The sequence below is a fragment of the Tenebrio molitor genome, chromosome 1 (assembly GCF_963966145.1).
Source record: "Tenebrio molitor chromosome 1, icTenMoli1.1, whole genome shotgun sequence".
NCBI lineage: Eukaryota > Metazoa > Arthropoda > Insecta > Coleoptera > Tenebrionidae > Tenebrio > Tenebrio molitor.
In genome coordinates this window covers 31,006,675-31,021,521 of record NC_091046.1, presented here as the reverse complement: position 1 = coordinate 31,021,521, position 14,847 = coordinate 31,006,675, and the positions used below count along the sequence as shown (strand labels likewise).

At 31.6% G+C, this 14,847-nt stretch overlaps 1 protein-coding gene and 1 long non-coding RNA gene across 24 annotated transcripts in view; one reads left to right on the top strand and one right to left on the bottom strand.

Annotated features, from left to right (window-relative positions):
- Positions 1–14,847, bottom strand: part of CaMKII (Calcium/calmodulin-dependent protein kinase II) — a 140,249-nt gene that overhangs the window by 47,462 nt on the left and 77,940 nt on the right. For all 20 annotated transcript variants that reach the window (XM_069055743.1, XM_069055609.1, XM_069055617.1 and 17 more), the window contains exon 3: positions 12,573–12,632. In XM_069055743.1, coding sequence (XP_068911844.1) covers positions 12,573–12,632 — 60 coding nt within the window. The remainder of the gene's footprint in view (positions 1–12,572; positions 12,633–14,847) is intronic.
- LOC138136596 (uncharacterized) overlaps positions 1–14,847 on the top strand; it is a 47,262-nt gene that overhangs the window by 4,749 nt on the left and 27,666 nt on the right. The gene's annotated exons all lie outside the window — the stretch shown is intronic.

Below are 14,847 nucleotides of genomic sequence, written 5' to 3'. Positions count from 1 at the left end.
ATAAAAAATAAACAAAATTGCAAACATTAACATTGCCTTAGTAAGCACGTTCTTTTATTAAATGTTAAAAAATACCGCCGTTGACCTCTAAACACTTTCTACTTCGCCTACGAAGGGCGCTTGCTGCTCTATTAATTGCTTGATGCTTTTCTTGGCGGCAGTACTTCTAATACGTCGAATTAGTACTTCCCGAGTGTTCACTTGTACACTTCGCCGCAAAATTAATGCATAATTTAAAAAAATAATCGTATTCCATTTTACAAATTTTTTCACTGCTAGTTGGAAACCAAAAATGTTGATTCAGATTATCTTCATGTTTTCGTGCGATATTCATTAAAAACCATTGATTAGTTTTTGTTAAATTCTAAAAAAACCAAAGTGTTGCACTTTTTGCTCATTGGTTTCGAAGAATTTTGCTACATATTTATTAACCAAGTGAGGTAGACATTGTTTCTGTCATATTTTATAATAAAATGAATTGTAGTCAACGACATTCAAGAAATCTTTCATCAGAAGAATGTACAGTGGCTGTAGCACTTTCCGAAAAAGGAAGAACGCAGCAAAGTATTGCAGAACGTTTTGGTATGATGCAATCAACCATTTCAAGAGTCATAAATCGGTACCTAGAAACTGGAATCAACAAAAGACGAACCGGGAAGGGGCGAAAACGAATGACAACGGCTAATCAAGGCAGATTTTTAAGATTACAGACGTTAAGACAGAGGTTTGTAACAAGTACTAGCCTTCAAGAAGCCTTTTCTTTGAGGTATAACGCTCTGATCAGCCAAGACACAATTAGGAGAAGGTTAGCAGAACATCAGCTACTACCCTACGTTCCTGCTACTGGTCCACTTTTAACGGCAGAACATCGTTTAGAATTTGCTCATGCACATTTAAACTGGCAAGAAGCTGATTGGGCTAGAGTGCTGTTTACGAACGAGTCTAGGTTTTGTAGATTTTCCAATGACAGGCGTATGAGGGTTTATAGACGACCAGGGGAACCTTATGTTCAATGTAACATTGCTCAGGCCGTCAGTTATGGTGGAGGCTCAATTAAGGTTTGGGGTGGGATATCTTTAGAAGGCCGTACGGAGCTAGTAATTGTAAACCAGGGAAGGTTAACAGCAGACAGATACGTAACAACCATTTTGGAACCTCATGTTGTACCTTACGCACCTTACATCGGCGAAAATTCCATATCAGCTCAGATAGTGAGACAGTACTTTCAGGAAGTTATAATTGTCACTATGAATTGGCCAGCTCGCAGCGCGGTTTTGAATCCCATTAAACATTTATGGGACAATATGGGCAGAAGCCTAAAAACCTTGTATCCACCTGCATTAAGTTTTGGTGATCTTGGAAACCACCTTACAGAAATTTGGAATACTATCGATCAAAATGACATTAGAACGTTGATATCGAGTATGGGTAGATGATGTGAAGCAGTTATTAATGCAAGAGGATGAAACACGCGTTATTAAATTGTTTTTTTTTCGAATTTGATTTTGTTAAGCTTCAAAATACCCTGTATATTTCTGTTTATTTAATTAAAAATTACAAAATAAATGCTTTACTATTATAACGTAACTTCATTTTTCATAATACATCATTTAAAATTAAAATTTGTTTTTAAACAGTATGCGTTAATTTTGCGGCGAAGTGTACTTTGTACACTGTGAAAAAAAACGAAAATTTGTATACAAGTAGAACGCTAAATAAAAATTTTAATTACGCTATAACTTGAAAACAAATGAAAATTGGATAATAACATAGTTTGTCTCGATTCTAAATTTCCACCACCTGTTGAATTATGTTGACAAAATAAAAATATTTCTAAATTGGGGATTCTTATAACCAAAGTTGGCAATATAATGTCAAAAATAGCCCAAGATTGGTATTTTTTGGGTGGTAAATTTCAAAACTCGAAATTATTTTGCCATTTTCTACTACACAGACGTTTACCTCAGGTTATCTATGTACGATTGCTCTGATTTTGTTCATCATGTCGGATTTTTGGAATATCTGAGCATTAAACAGTTTAAATTGATTGGCAAAATAACAATATGCATGTCAAAATGACGAGAATCGAAAGTGGGGTTACGGTTCCTAAAGGTTTATTTACACTTTACATGAATGTCAAGATAGTGATGGCCGCCATAGTACTGTTCTAAAATGAAATGCACCAAAATTGATGCTGATGGCGGCAAAATGGATGTAGATCTAACACGACCACAGTCCCGGGCGAAAAGTGTATGATTTCTACATAATTGCTCCTGATGAAAAGTTTTTGGCTACACAGGTAAAATTTCTGAGTTTGCTAGAGGAAGAATTATAAATCTTAACCCTCCACCACCCGGCGGCACGGTAATTTTGCCGCAGTACATACACTATTACAGATAATACTATCAAGTAATAGTGCAGTGCTTATCAACATAATCACCGGCGTCTCGCCTCCACTAAATTATTATTGTAGGTTACGTCTTACTTGTGACTAAGTGTGACCGCTTTCGATGCAATGAAATCATCAATTTGACAATGAGAGATACCGAAGATTTGGGTAGTAAAAGTTCAGGATACTAAAAATTACAAATCGCGATCATTCATCATTTTGGGAAAGTTTTACGTGGAAATTTGCAGAAAGTACATCGGATAGAATGGATAGCATTGTAGACTTTACTAATATTACCGAAACTTCAAGGACTATGCCAGCGAATAAATTTCGGACATCAATTTCATGTCGTTGTCATTAGTTGTAAAACACCCCTTACATATTAATAACCCTATTTTCCACAGTTGTCACTTTGACACAATTCACATGTTCAGATTCAGTTAATCTGACGTTACTTTGAAGCGGTGTGTCCGAGTTGGGCCCGCGCGTTAAAGCCTTGTAACCCGATATCCGAGTTGGGCCCGGCTACCTGTAATAATCCTCCGCCGCGCCGCCTTCAGCGCACGATCCACGTCATAAGTGAAAATTTGATCCAAAAAACCATTTCGTCGCAATTCTTGACGCAACAGTTTTGCAGGTTTGTGTGTTACATTGTCTAGAGCTTTTCTTTTGACGCCATTACTCAGTGCTTGCATCTCTATATTTTCTTCTTCCGGGTGATTTTGAATAAGATCACTGCTGATCACATTCGTTGGTTCGGAACCGAAGGTTAAACTTTTGCAAGGCAGTTTGATTTTTTGTTGACACAACCCCACCGAATTTCATCGTCATTTAACTTCCTTGCCACACAAAACTTAAAATTATTCACTACAAGCAACTGTTTCCCTTATTCACTCAAAATTGATTTCACTTCCATTTCTGAGACTAGGTAGGTATTTACAGATTCACTAGCAAATATTCAAAGGGAACTAAAATTAAGATTCATTTTTATAATTAGTTGTTGGCCGCGTGGCCCTACGCCTTATCGGATTAGGCGGTGCCCGGATTGGGGATACTTGGGGGCTGATAAATTTGAGCGAGGATTATCTCAGGTACCGGGCCCAACTCGGATACGCCCCTTTGAAGTATTGAGAAAATAATTTTAATATGTCAAAAATTATGACAATAAAGCCTAGACTACATTTCATTTTTCCAAATGACAGCAAATTTGGTGTCCGAAATTTATTCGCTGGCATAGTAAAGTTTGTCCAGCGAGAGATTGGTTAACATAAAACCCACTAAATTCTACGTAGAGGAAGTAGTACCTAGCGTACGTAAAATTTGAAATATATCCTTCAAGCAGTAACATTTTTGCCCTGAAATTATGCTCTAATTAATGTATTCTAGTGCATTTTGTAGTGTTGGGTTAATTTAATACAATTGAAAATCTCCCAATCTCTCGCTGGACAAAGTATACCAATAACAAGGGAAATTAGAAATTATTAATGCCTTAAAATTTGAAGATTGTAACTGCAGGAAACGAAAAATAAATAAGTGAGTTCATGTTCTATTTTTTGTTTTGTTATCCGCTTGAAGATAAAATACTATATATCATTCCGAGTAGATAGTAGAAGCTCTTCATGTGCTTTGCCCAGTTGTCGACTTCAACTGCGTTTCGGTCTTCAATCTCAGGGCTTACCACAAAAAGAGACACTTCTACGGGGTGATCAAGAAGGACTGTTTAAGTTGGTAATGCTGAATTTTATTTTTAAATGGTACAACTGGAGTAACTTCCATTTGTTGACGACTTCACACTGACAGGCACATCAGTGATAAGTCAAATTTGACATTTCAAATTAAATTAAACATGCTGGTGAATCGTTCGAGAGAAGAGTTAATTTATGTTTAGAGCAAAATGGGGAGCACTTCGAGAATTTCCTTTAGTTAATTTTTAGATTATTATTCCGAATTCCAACTTTGATTTCTTTTTGCCGTTAATTTTTACTCTCATAACCTAGCATTTTGTCGTTATTAATACTACGTCAGATATCTCTCAAATAAACCCACAAAACATATCCGGTTGCAGTGTTGTAAATAGCCGAATAAAAATTTTTCTTAATTGTGTTGCCAACTTAAACAGTCCTTCTTGATCACCCAGTACTCTTAATGATATAATATACAGGGTGAGCAACAATAACTGTTTCAGTTGGCAACAAGAAATTTTTTAATCTAAGAATTGCTCTGTATCTGTATATTAAAATTGTTATAAAAGTCTTATGATAATATAACTGTATATAGAAAAGTAACTTTAAAATTCAAATCAGAGCTTTATCCAAAAACTTTTTTTTTTATTTCATGTATGTATTGTGTATGTATTGTGTTCTTTTTTTATCAAATTGTATGCATTATACAGATATATTAAAGAAAGGTTTATTTATTTTGTATACATTATTTATTTTGCGAAATATTGTTTACGCATTATTTTATTCTTTTTTGGTCTGATATATCGAGTAACAAAATATGTTGTCAGTGTTCCATAAAGAATAATTGACAACACATTTAGTTTTAATGGTTGTGCACAAATCATATTTTTTATAATTATATAAAAAAAGTTTGCTTTAATTTTACTGAAACCGTTGTAAAGTAACTAGTAACACTTTTCTTTTTAAGATAACTTTGTATATTTTTTATTTTCAGTGTTAAATTATTCCATCATGTCATCTTTTTTTTTGTTAATATATTTCATCGTCCGTTTCTTATTATTTAGAACAATACCTATTTGTGCAGTGTTGTTATTATTAGTTCTGTAAGGTAGTATGTATTAAGATTATTATTTTTGTACAAGTATTTATTCTCAGTTTATGGATACAAGTTAGTATAGAAACAGTGTAATTAAAATCGTTTGAGTAATTATATCATATTAAATTATCCTTAAAAGTTATATTTTGTAATATTCTATTTTCTAATTTATCTTTGTGTGTATATATTAATGTTACTAACGGCCGTATTCACCAACGCCAGTTAAAGTTAACTGTAGGTTAAATTATACGAAAGCATTGTCACAACAATAGGTATCTAAGTAACGAAGCATTTTAACCTACAGTTAACGTTAATTGGCGTTGGTGAATATGGGCCTATAGCAATAAAATTTCTTTCTTATTTGTAAAAAGTGTGGTTGTTTAAAGAAGTGAATTTATTTTTGGACAAAATTACATTTTCTCTTGTTATTAAATGGACGTCGCTAAATTCACCTAATGTGGATGTGTCAGTGGATCTCTCATAGATAAAATAAAGACAAATATAGGGTGAGCAACAATAACTGTTTCAGTTGGCAATAAAAAATGTTACATGAAATTTTCAAGACTGTGAATTGTACCTATTTCGGTTTGTTTTATTGACACTATTGACAGCTGATACATTTCATATTTAAACGTCTTGGTTTTTGTATTCTTTTATTAATAAAATGGTTTTCTCGTTGGAACATGACATAAAAGTCACCAAAAGTCACCAGAATTTATTGCCAACTCAATCAGTAATTGTTGTTCACACGGTACTATTAAGAATGATACCAAAGTACGTATGTAAATCAATGTGAAAATCTAATTTTATGGAAAACTCTATATCTTAATTATGATTTTGTAATCACATATACAGGTGTTTTGTAATTACATATAGTTTTAAATATTAAAACGAGTCGTAGGTTTTAGTCATGTTTAAAAAAATAATGTTTGTTAAATAAGATGCACTTCAATTTTAGGTTGAATCAATTAAATTAAACTGATTATTTTTTCATGTTTATAACTTCCAATCTGTCCAATTGTATCGTTATTATAGTGAGAATAATCTAAGTACATTATCCAAGTGAGAATAATTATGGTTCGTATTTTGTTTTAATTTTTCTTTAGTGACGACGTATTTTTCAATTTGACAGTAAGTGTCATCAATTGTTGAAAATGAACGAAAAACGATTCAGTGCGATAATATATTTTTTTTTTGTATTTTTGATTTTGTACTCATGAAAAAATAATCCTCCGAATACCCCTGGAGAGTGAGAATAAATTGAAAATAATTCTCCAAATTCTTTCTCAAACTTGTTGCCAAATGGCAACAAGTTTTCGAAAATCTGTGGAATTATTTTCAATTTATTTTCACTCTCTTGTGATATTATTATTACAGAAAATAAACATTATCAGGAAAAATAGTGATAAAATTATACCGGGTGTTATGGAAATCCACATAATAAATTTAACCACCAATACGACTCGTTAAAATAAACTTTTTTTTTATTTATCATTTTTTCCACAAATTCTTCCAAAGAAAGTTAAAATTAAATATAAATGGAATACTAAAATTCACACCCGCTCATGTGTCCACACATCCATTGATAACAAAGCGGGAAAAAAGAATTACCCGATTAAAATACTCGAATGAAAAACAGTAAAAACTGTTATTATTAGAACAGCGATCGTTCTTTCTTCAAAAAACTCTAAAGTTTTTAGCGCACAAAAAGCAAAAAGTTTTCGTAAAACATTTCGGCCGGCCAATAGCATCTCGTCATTCAAAATGAGTAAAAAATTTCAATCGGTAAAATGAACTAAACCAAAATTTTATCGGCTACACCTCATATTTAGAGCCAATGAGTGGAGGATATTTACGAAACAAAATCGAAACCAAGCCAGTTTTCGAGTGATAAAATTTTACCTCTATGGCAACAACTGTCATTTTTAATATTTTGACAGTTATTTCATATTTTTTTAATATTTATAATTCATAAATAGTTGGGAGATTTGAATGTGTAGTTTTATTCATGAAATAGTCCTCCGAATTCCATTCGTGGTAAATTTTTTTCTGGCAAAATTTTACGATTGATTTACTCGAGTTTGTTACCAACTTATCTCGTGACATTGATCAAAAACCACTCGTCTGCGACTTGTGTTTTTTTTTTAACAATGTCACTCGATAAATTGCTATGCAACAAACTCTCGTACAATTTGAATTTTTTTTCGACAAAGCTTCACCACTTATGATATTATAGTACAAACAGGTGTCCCCAAAAAAGAAGACGAGTCCATAACTCCGTTATTTATTGGAAGATTTTAATTATCTGTACACCAAATTAAATGGTTGTTTATAGGCTACAAAATGGCCTAATAAATTCAAGTATAGCCCCATGGGGTCAAAATATATTTTTTTTCAAATGGAATTACATTTTTTTTTTAGTAATTCTGTTAGAGATTTTTATTCTGAAAACAACAATGCATCACAAGTATACACTTAAATACCAAAAATTCAGAAAAAAAAGTAAAAAAACGCTACTATCGTCTATGTTCCATTTTGCGCTAAACATTGGCGGCATATCTGCGTAATCCCACATATTATTATTTGTCATTTGTTTTTCCAGCTACCTTAATTTGGTTATTACATTGTAACGCAATGCATTTTGATAGCTTTTCGCTTGGTGCTCGTCATTTGTTTCAAAAGTTAGTGTTATTTTTTTATGTGAAGTTATACTTGTGATACATTGTTGTTTTCAGAATTAAAATCTCTATCAGAATTACTAAAAAAAGTATGTAATCCCATTTGAAAAAAAATATTTTTACAGTTTAGGCTTAAAGTCCTTGGAGCTATACTTGAATTTATTAAGCTGTTTTGTAGCTTATTAAAAACCATTTAATTTGGTGTATAAATAATTAAAATCCTCCGATAAATAAGGGAGCTATGGACTCGTCTTTTTTTGGGGACATCTGTATATGATTAAAAAATTAGGTCTTATTTTACCCTCGCTATTAAGTATGGGTACAGTTGATTATTTTAACCCCTCTCCGTGAAGGAGGATTCAAATTCTATTAAAACGTATTTTTTATTATACCTGAATCATAATCCCTGTTTTTGACACTAAAATGCGTGCGAAAAAGGGCCTTTAAGGGTTGCTTAGGTAACAACAAATTCACCTACATTTTGAACAATGATTTATGACATTTATAGAAAAGTTATAATAGCAACGAAACAACAACAATTGACCATTTCTATATCAACGATTAATGGCACAGATAGATTACTTGAGAAAAGGTATTTCAATTTACTTTTTTTGTTATAATTTTTAGATTTTAGTGCAGGTATAATAAAAAATAGCGTATGATACATGTTTATAAGGGCCTTTAAAGCTCTTGCGACGTTAAAAGCACTCCGCTACGCGTCGTGTTCTTAAACTCGTCGCGCGTGCTTTAAAGGCTTCCTTATAAACTTGTATCATAATATACTATTTTTCAATTTTGTACCGTCATTTGTTTTTGAGATATAAGGCCAACTAGTTTTTTTTTAAATGAGATGATGGGTCAAATTTAACGTTTTTGAATAAAGCATTTTTTTCTGAATTCAATGATATGCTACATACCTACATATCTTTGTTTTAAAAGCTGAAAAAGATATTTCAAAAATTTAATTCTCAAGAAATAAAACCAAGTTGGCATTGATAATGCTGTCATTGCATATTAACCAATATTACTCTTGCGTGTAATCATTTTCACCATTTTGAGCACCTTTTGTAGAATAAAACAAATATTTCCTGTTTATACTTTTTTATATTTTTTATTAAAATGCTTGTTTCTCAATTACTAAATTCAAAGGATAATGAGCTTATTATTCACCATTATGATGAAGCTTTAGCAGTCTGGGATGTAGAAAATGAGAACGAAAGACCAACAATTCCACAATTTCAGAAGAATTAGGATAATATCAATATCAAAAGAATAATTGACAATGACTTAATCTTTAATTCATCTAGGGACTTGGCTCGTTTTAAGGCTTTGCAATGCAGAGAATCAGGATCTTGGTTACATGCAATACCTTCTCCTAATATTGGTACTCTTTTAGATAACACTTCCTTCCAAGTTTGTATTGGTTTAAGATTGGGTTGTAATCTTTGTACACCTCATATTTGCAAATGCAATGCGAAAGTTGATGAAATTGGTATTCACGGTCTAAGTTGTTCCAAAAGCAGTGGTAGATTTTCAAGACACACTGAAATTAATTCTATTATCAACCGGTCTTGTTAATTCAACTTTAGAACCAAACGGACTATCTCGTGATGACGGAAAACGCCCTGATGGGATGACTTTAGTACCGTGGATTAAAGGTCAACCTTTGGTTTAGGACGTTACTGTCGTAGATACACTTGCAGACAGTTACGTATTGAAAACATCTGAAGTCTCAGGTTTTGCCGCTGAAATGGCTTGCAAACGCAAACATAACAAATATAGTTCAATTATTTCGTCAAACTACATATTTAAAGGTTTAGCCTTTGAAACCTTAGGCCCTTGGTGCAAAGAAACAATAGATTTCATTAATGTCATCGGAGACCGACTTATCGCGGAATCAGGGGATTCAAAATCTAAGAAATTCCTTTTTGAGAGGATTTCCCTTGCCATTCAACGTGGAAACGCTGCAAGCATTCGGGGCACTTTTCCAGATTCCGCATTATTATCGGAAATTTTCGCATTGTAAATTAAAAATGTTATTTTATGTTAAATTTTAATAAATAATTACTTACTGTATAAAAAAATGCCTTAAAAACAATTTAGCCTTGAATCTCCAAAACAAATGACAGCAGAAATAGGAAAAAAATCCCAGCTGATAAACTTTAAGTACCTTTAATAGTGTACCTAATTTCAAAAAGTATTGATGCACCATTTGGAAAGTATCTAATTTTGTCCAGTATTTCATGTTAAATGTGCATGCTTTCCTCAAAATTGTTAAATTTGACCCATCATCCTATGTAAAAAAAATCAAGTTGGCCTTGTGTTTCAAAAACAAATGACGGTGCAAAATTGAAAAAAATATGTTTAAATAGAATTTAAATCCTAAGGGTATACCGAATTTCACGGAGATCCTACAAAGGGTTTTCAAAATAATCAACTGTACCCATACTTAATAGGGATCCTGTATGTATACAGGGTGTGTCTGAAACACGTGTGTTAATTTCAACCAGTAAAAGAACTCGCCAATTTATGAAATTTTTCTCTATAACATTTTACAAAATTCGCAAAAGTTTTCCAAAAAATTTTTGCCCCCCAATTTTTACCAAACGAGTCGTTTTGTGTGATTAACAAGGCTCAATTTTTTGTAACCATGAAAATTTTAATTTTGATTATTTATTTTTTTTTTCCGTTGATCGCTTGTTAATTTCAATATCATGAATTCTTTTGTCTAAATTATAGTGTATTAGTGGACCTCATTAATACACTATTTTTCATTAATCAACGATTTTTGCAATTTTGACGTTTTGATTAAATTTTGATGTATAAACAACCTCGAACATGCATTGTTTGCACTTACCAACACTGCAGCAGGTAGTGCAGCATGGTTTTCTATATTTTATAGCTCCATAACTGTACAATTACAAATTCACTTTTTCAAAAACCGACATTTTTGGTTATAATTCGCATGTCATATTTTTCAAAGATAACTAGGTTTCTGTAGCAACCGTGATTTTTACGTGAAATTGAATGTGAATGGAGTTGACGTCTTCTGACACTCTTTGTGGAAAAGTAAATAGAAAGTGTTGAAAAATTTAAAAATGGCCTACCCTGAGGACAAAAGAAGAATGAAGGTATTTATAAGGTCTCATCTTTATGGAAAAAGATGAAATTGGTTTTGATTTGGCTTTAATTTCAAAATTTGACACCAAAAAAAAAGTTTGCGGTCAACGAAAAAATTTTGTAATCAACTCTTTTGTTAATGGGCGATTAATAATCTCAACTATTAAAGCCACTCACTCGCTACACTCGTTCGTGCTTTAAACAGTTTCGATTATTAAGCGCCTTCATTAACAAACTAGTTTATTAAATAACTATTAATAACAATGTAACTTTTTGACAAGGCTCCGTTTCTATCACAACAGAAAATTTTCGCCCTTACCCAGAGGCGGGTATACACTTTGATGACTAATTTGTTCCAAATTTTAAATCAATTTGTAATGTTTTAATTAACGAGTTCTTTCTTTGCTTAAATTAAACACACGTATTTCCGATACACCCTGTATACTGAATGCTCCAAAATTCGCGGAACAACTTAGCAGTACGTAGTCATTAAAATATCAGGTAAAAATGTTTTAAAAAATCAATCTTTTTTTTTGTAGAAGATATGGACCTATTTGTTACACTAAATGTGGCAACATTCTATGTATCCCAATAGTCTGCAAATATTTCATTTTTGTTGTATCCTTGGAAATGAGAGAGAAAAATCAAAGCCATGTTGCTGCACGTTATTTGAGGTAAAACGGACATAAAATTACCTACTATTTGGAAATGCTGGAAGTAATGAAGAAAGTAATTGCAAACCTGATCACAATCGTTCAGAATTATTATACCACCGGTAAAAGATAAATATATCCTCTTCACTTTCAAATGAGTTGTCATAGTAACAGGTCAGGTCATTTGCACCACTGATGTTCATTCCAACGTGAACAGATTTTAGTCAAAATCTTTTTTTATATTTAAAATAAATGAAATCAAAGCTGAACATTTTGAGCCAACCAAATTTAAGAGGTATGGAATGTTTTATTATTTTTCTCTTTATTTTCTAACATGAATTGACATTGCTCCATTGAGCTGTTCCGCGAATTTTGGGGCATCCAGTATTTATATGTATTATGTTTTATTTTAGACAACAAACTGGTGATTATTGTAAATCTCGTATTTTTTCTGGGGTTTTAGGCTGAGTACTTTCCATTTGAGTTCTTTTTATTTAACGGTTAATCAAAATAAGTCCCCTTAAAAACATAATTATGTGCCTCTTTTAATAAATATGCTAAAATTTGAAACTATAATAACAGAACAAATATGATTTTTAACAGATTCTTCGGAAAGCTAATAGTTTATTTTTAATACTGTGCGATATGAATAAAATGAAAAAGTACATTCAAAATGCAGTGAGAAGAAAATTAACTGACATTGCATTCACGTAGCATCTACATTAATGACTGACAATGAAAAATACTGAAATGTCTTAAAGGAACGATTACCTAAATGCTTGAGAACATCGGGATTGCTAACTATTTACAATAAAAAAAATAAACATACATTAATGTTCGCCCTATTCACCAGTTGGTAAATGATAAATTAAAAATGATTTTTCTAGTTAAGCCAATGATGTAGGTACATGTAAACATATATTTCTTAAGAACTAAACATGAATTTTATCTTACCTATATTTGGGTGTTGTAATTTCCTACAAATTCTCGCTTCTCTTTCTAATTTTTGGAAATCTGAAAGAAAAATCAATTAGATTAGAGGTGAAACAAACGCACGATTAAAAAGAATGTTGTGAGGCAAACTTAAAAATTTGGTTATACATTATTAAAATACTCCTGTGCAGCATATATTATGTATTTTTACAATGTTATGATTATGTAGTAAACATTTTCAAAATCTTTAAATCTATTTGTTAAAAAATAAATAAATAATTAAATGATATTCTTTGTACACAGAACAGTATCTACTAAACGTAAACTACAAATTAATGTTAAAATTATTCGTGTTCAAGTTTAATTAAAAAGTACTCTTGTACTATTGATTATCTTATTTTAGCCTAATTGCCTTAGGAGTTGAGTGAATTGAAAGTCTATACTTCGATTCAAATGTAACCTATTTTAATTTGAAATTAAGTTATTAGAAAAGCAATGTTCAAATGCCTCTCAATGACTGATAATGGAGATTATGAACGGAGAGTTACCAAACATTTTTTCTAATATAATTACTCTCTAAATTTGGGTTACAAATAGTTGCTTGTTGGATTTATTTTTCTGTTAACATAATAGTAGTTTATTTAACGAGTTCGTGTGTAAATTCGTGGGCCTTTAAAACGCGAGTGAAACGAGTCCCACTCATGCCATGCCAAAAAAAGCCCAATTTTACAAGAACGAGTTGAATACAACGTTTTTTTGTTCGACGAGCACAGGAGAAATTTCTCAAATTCTGACAGTGTCGAACAAAAAATATGTATATTATGCAGGGTGTCCCAGCCAAGACTTTCACCCCTTATATCTCCTTTATTTATGGACACAAAGTGTTGCGATTTGACACGAACACATTACAATTACTGAGTAAAGAAGCTTTACCTTTAAAAATACATTTTTTAAACAGGTATATTATTAAGTAATTTTTTATTGTATTTAATATTTTTATAAATATGCAATGCCAAAAGCCACACGCAAAGGTAGAGACAGTCTTAGGTTTTTCGCTGAGAAATTTAGCATTAGAGTGTGAATAATTTAACATTTTTATTTCCCGAAATTTAATTAAATGGGCAATGAAAACATTTGGTGTTTTTTTCCAATTTTGTACAACCTTGAATTATTTTGACATAACATCTGACATGCAAAAATACAAATGTCAGTCAAAATTTTTAATTCTCTTAAACGACACAATAATGAAATTGTTTCTTTTTTAAACAAAGAAATTATTAGTTTTCTGTGTTTTATGTATCACAATGAAAAATGCGAAGTAAAATAAGGTTGCATTAATGTTTAGAGTTTAGACGAATAAAATACAAAATATTTTTTTTATGGTAAGCTATTTTGCTCATTTAAAACACGCCTGAGCGTGTATAAATCGAACTTTTAAAAATGCGCGTTTTTTAAAGTTTCCATGGCATCATCAACAATCCGAGAGGACCGGAGAAACGTGAATTCTAAATATTAACTTATTAATGATTGATCTGACAGGAGTACCTTGTAACATCAAATAAAATACTACTGACAAACGTTTCAAAAGCTTTAATCAAATATTCAACAATCTTAGGGCCAGTTTATAGAAAGAGAATTAAATATTTAATTCGAATTAAATTTTAATGCGCGATTAACCCATGAATCCGAAACTTCGATTGGTTCAATCTGATCACGTGTTTAGTTAATCCCGCATTTGATTACGATGAACTTAATTTCGCTTCTGTAAACTGGCCCTTAATCTTTTAAATGAATGTGAATAATATAGTTGAGATTAAGTGACAGATTGGAAATTAATTTTGGTTTTTTTCATTTTCCATGACAACGAAAGGTATATTTATGTCACATGTATTGTATTCACGTTCTTATTTCCATTTTTTGTAATATTTATGATGTCAAAGTGTACCAATAAAAAAAATAGGGTAAAGTATTCGTGGATAACTGGTCTTTAAAACACTTGTTCTATTTCGAACACTCCGGCTGCGCCGTCGTGCCCGAAAAATCGCGCGTGTTTTAAAGACCTTTTTATCCACTTATACTTTAATATACTAAAATTAATGGTAAAGAATAAAGGTTAGTATTAAAATTTTTTATAAACGATGTTCAAATATTCCACCTTCTTCTTCCAAGCACAGCTCCAGACGTATACGAAAATCATAAATCACATTTGTTAACATTGCCTGATTTATTGTACCAAATGCATCTCATCATCTCAAATTCTTTGCTGCAAGTTCTCTACAGTTGTTGGAGGGGTAGC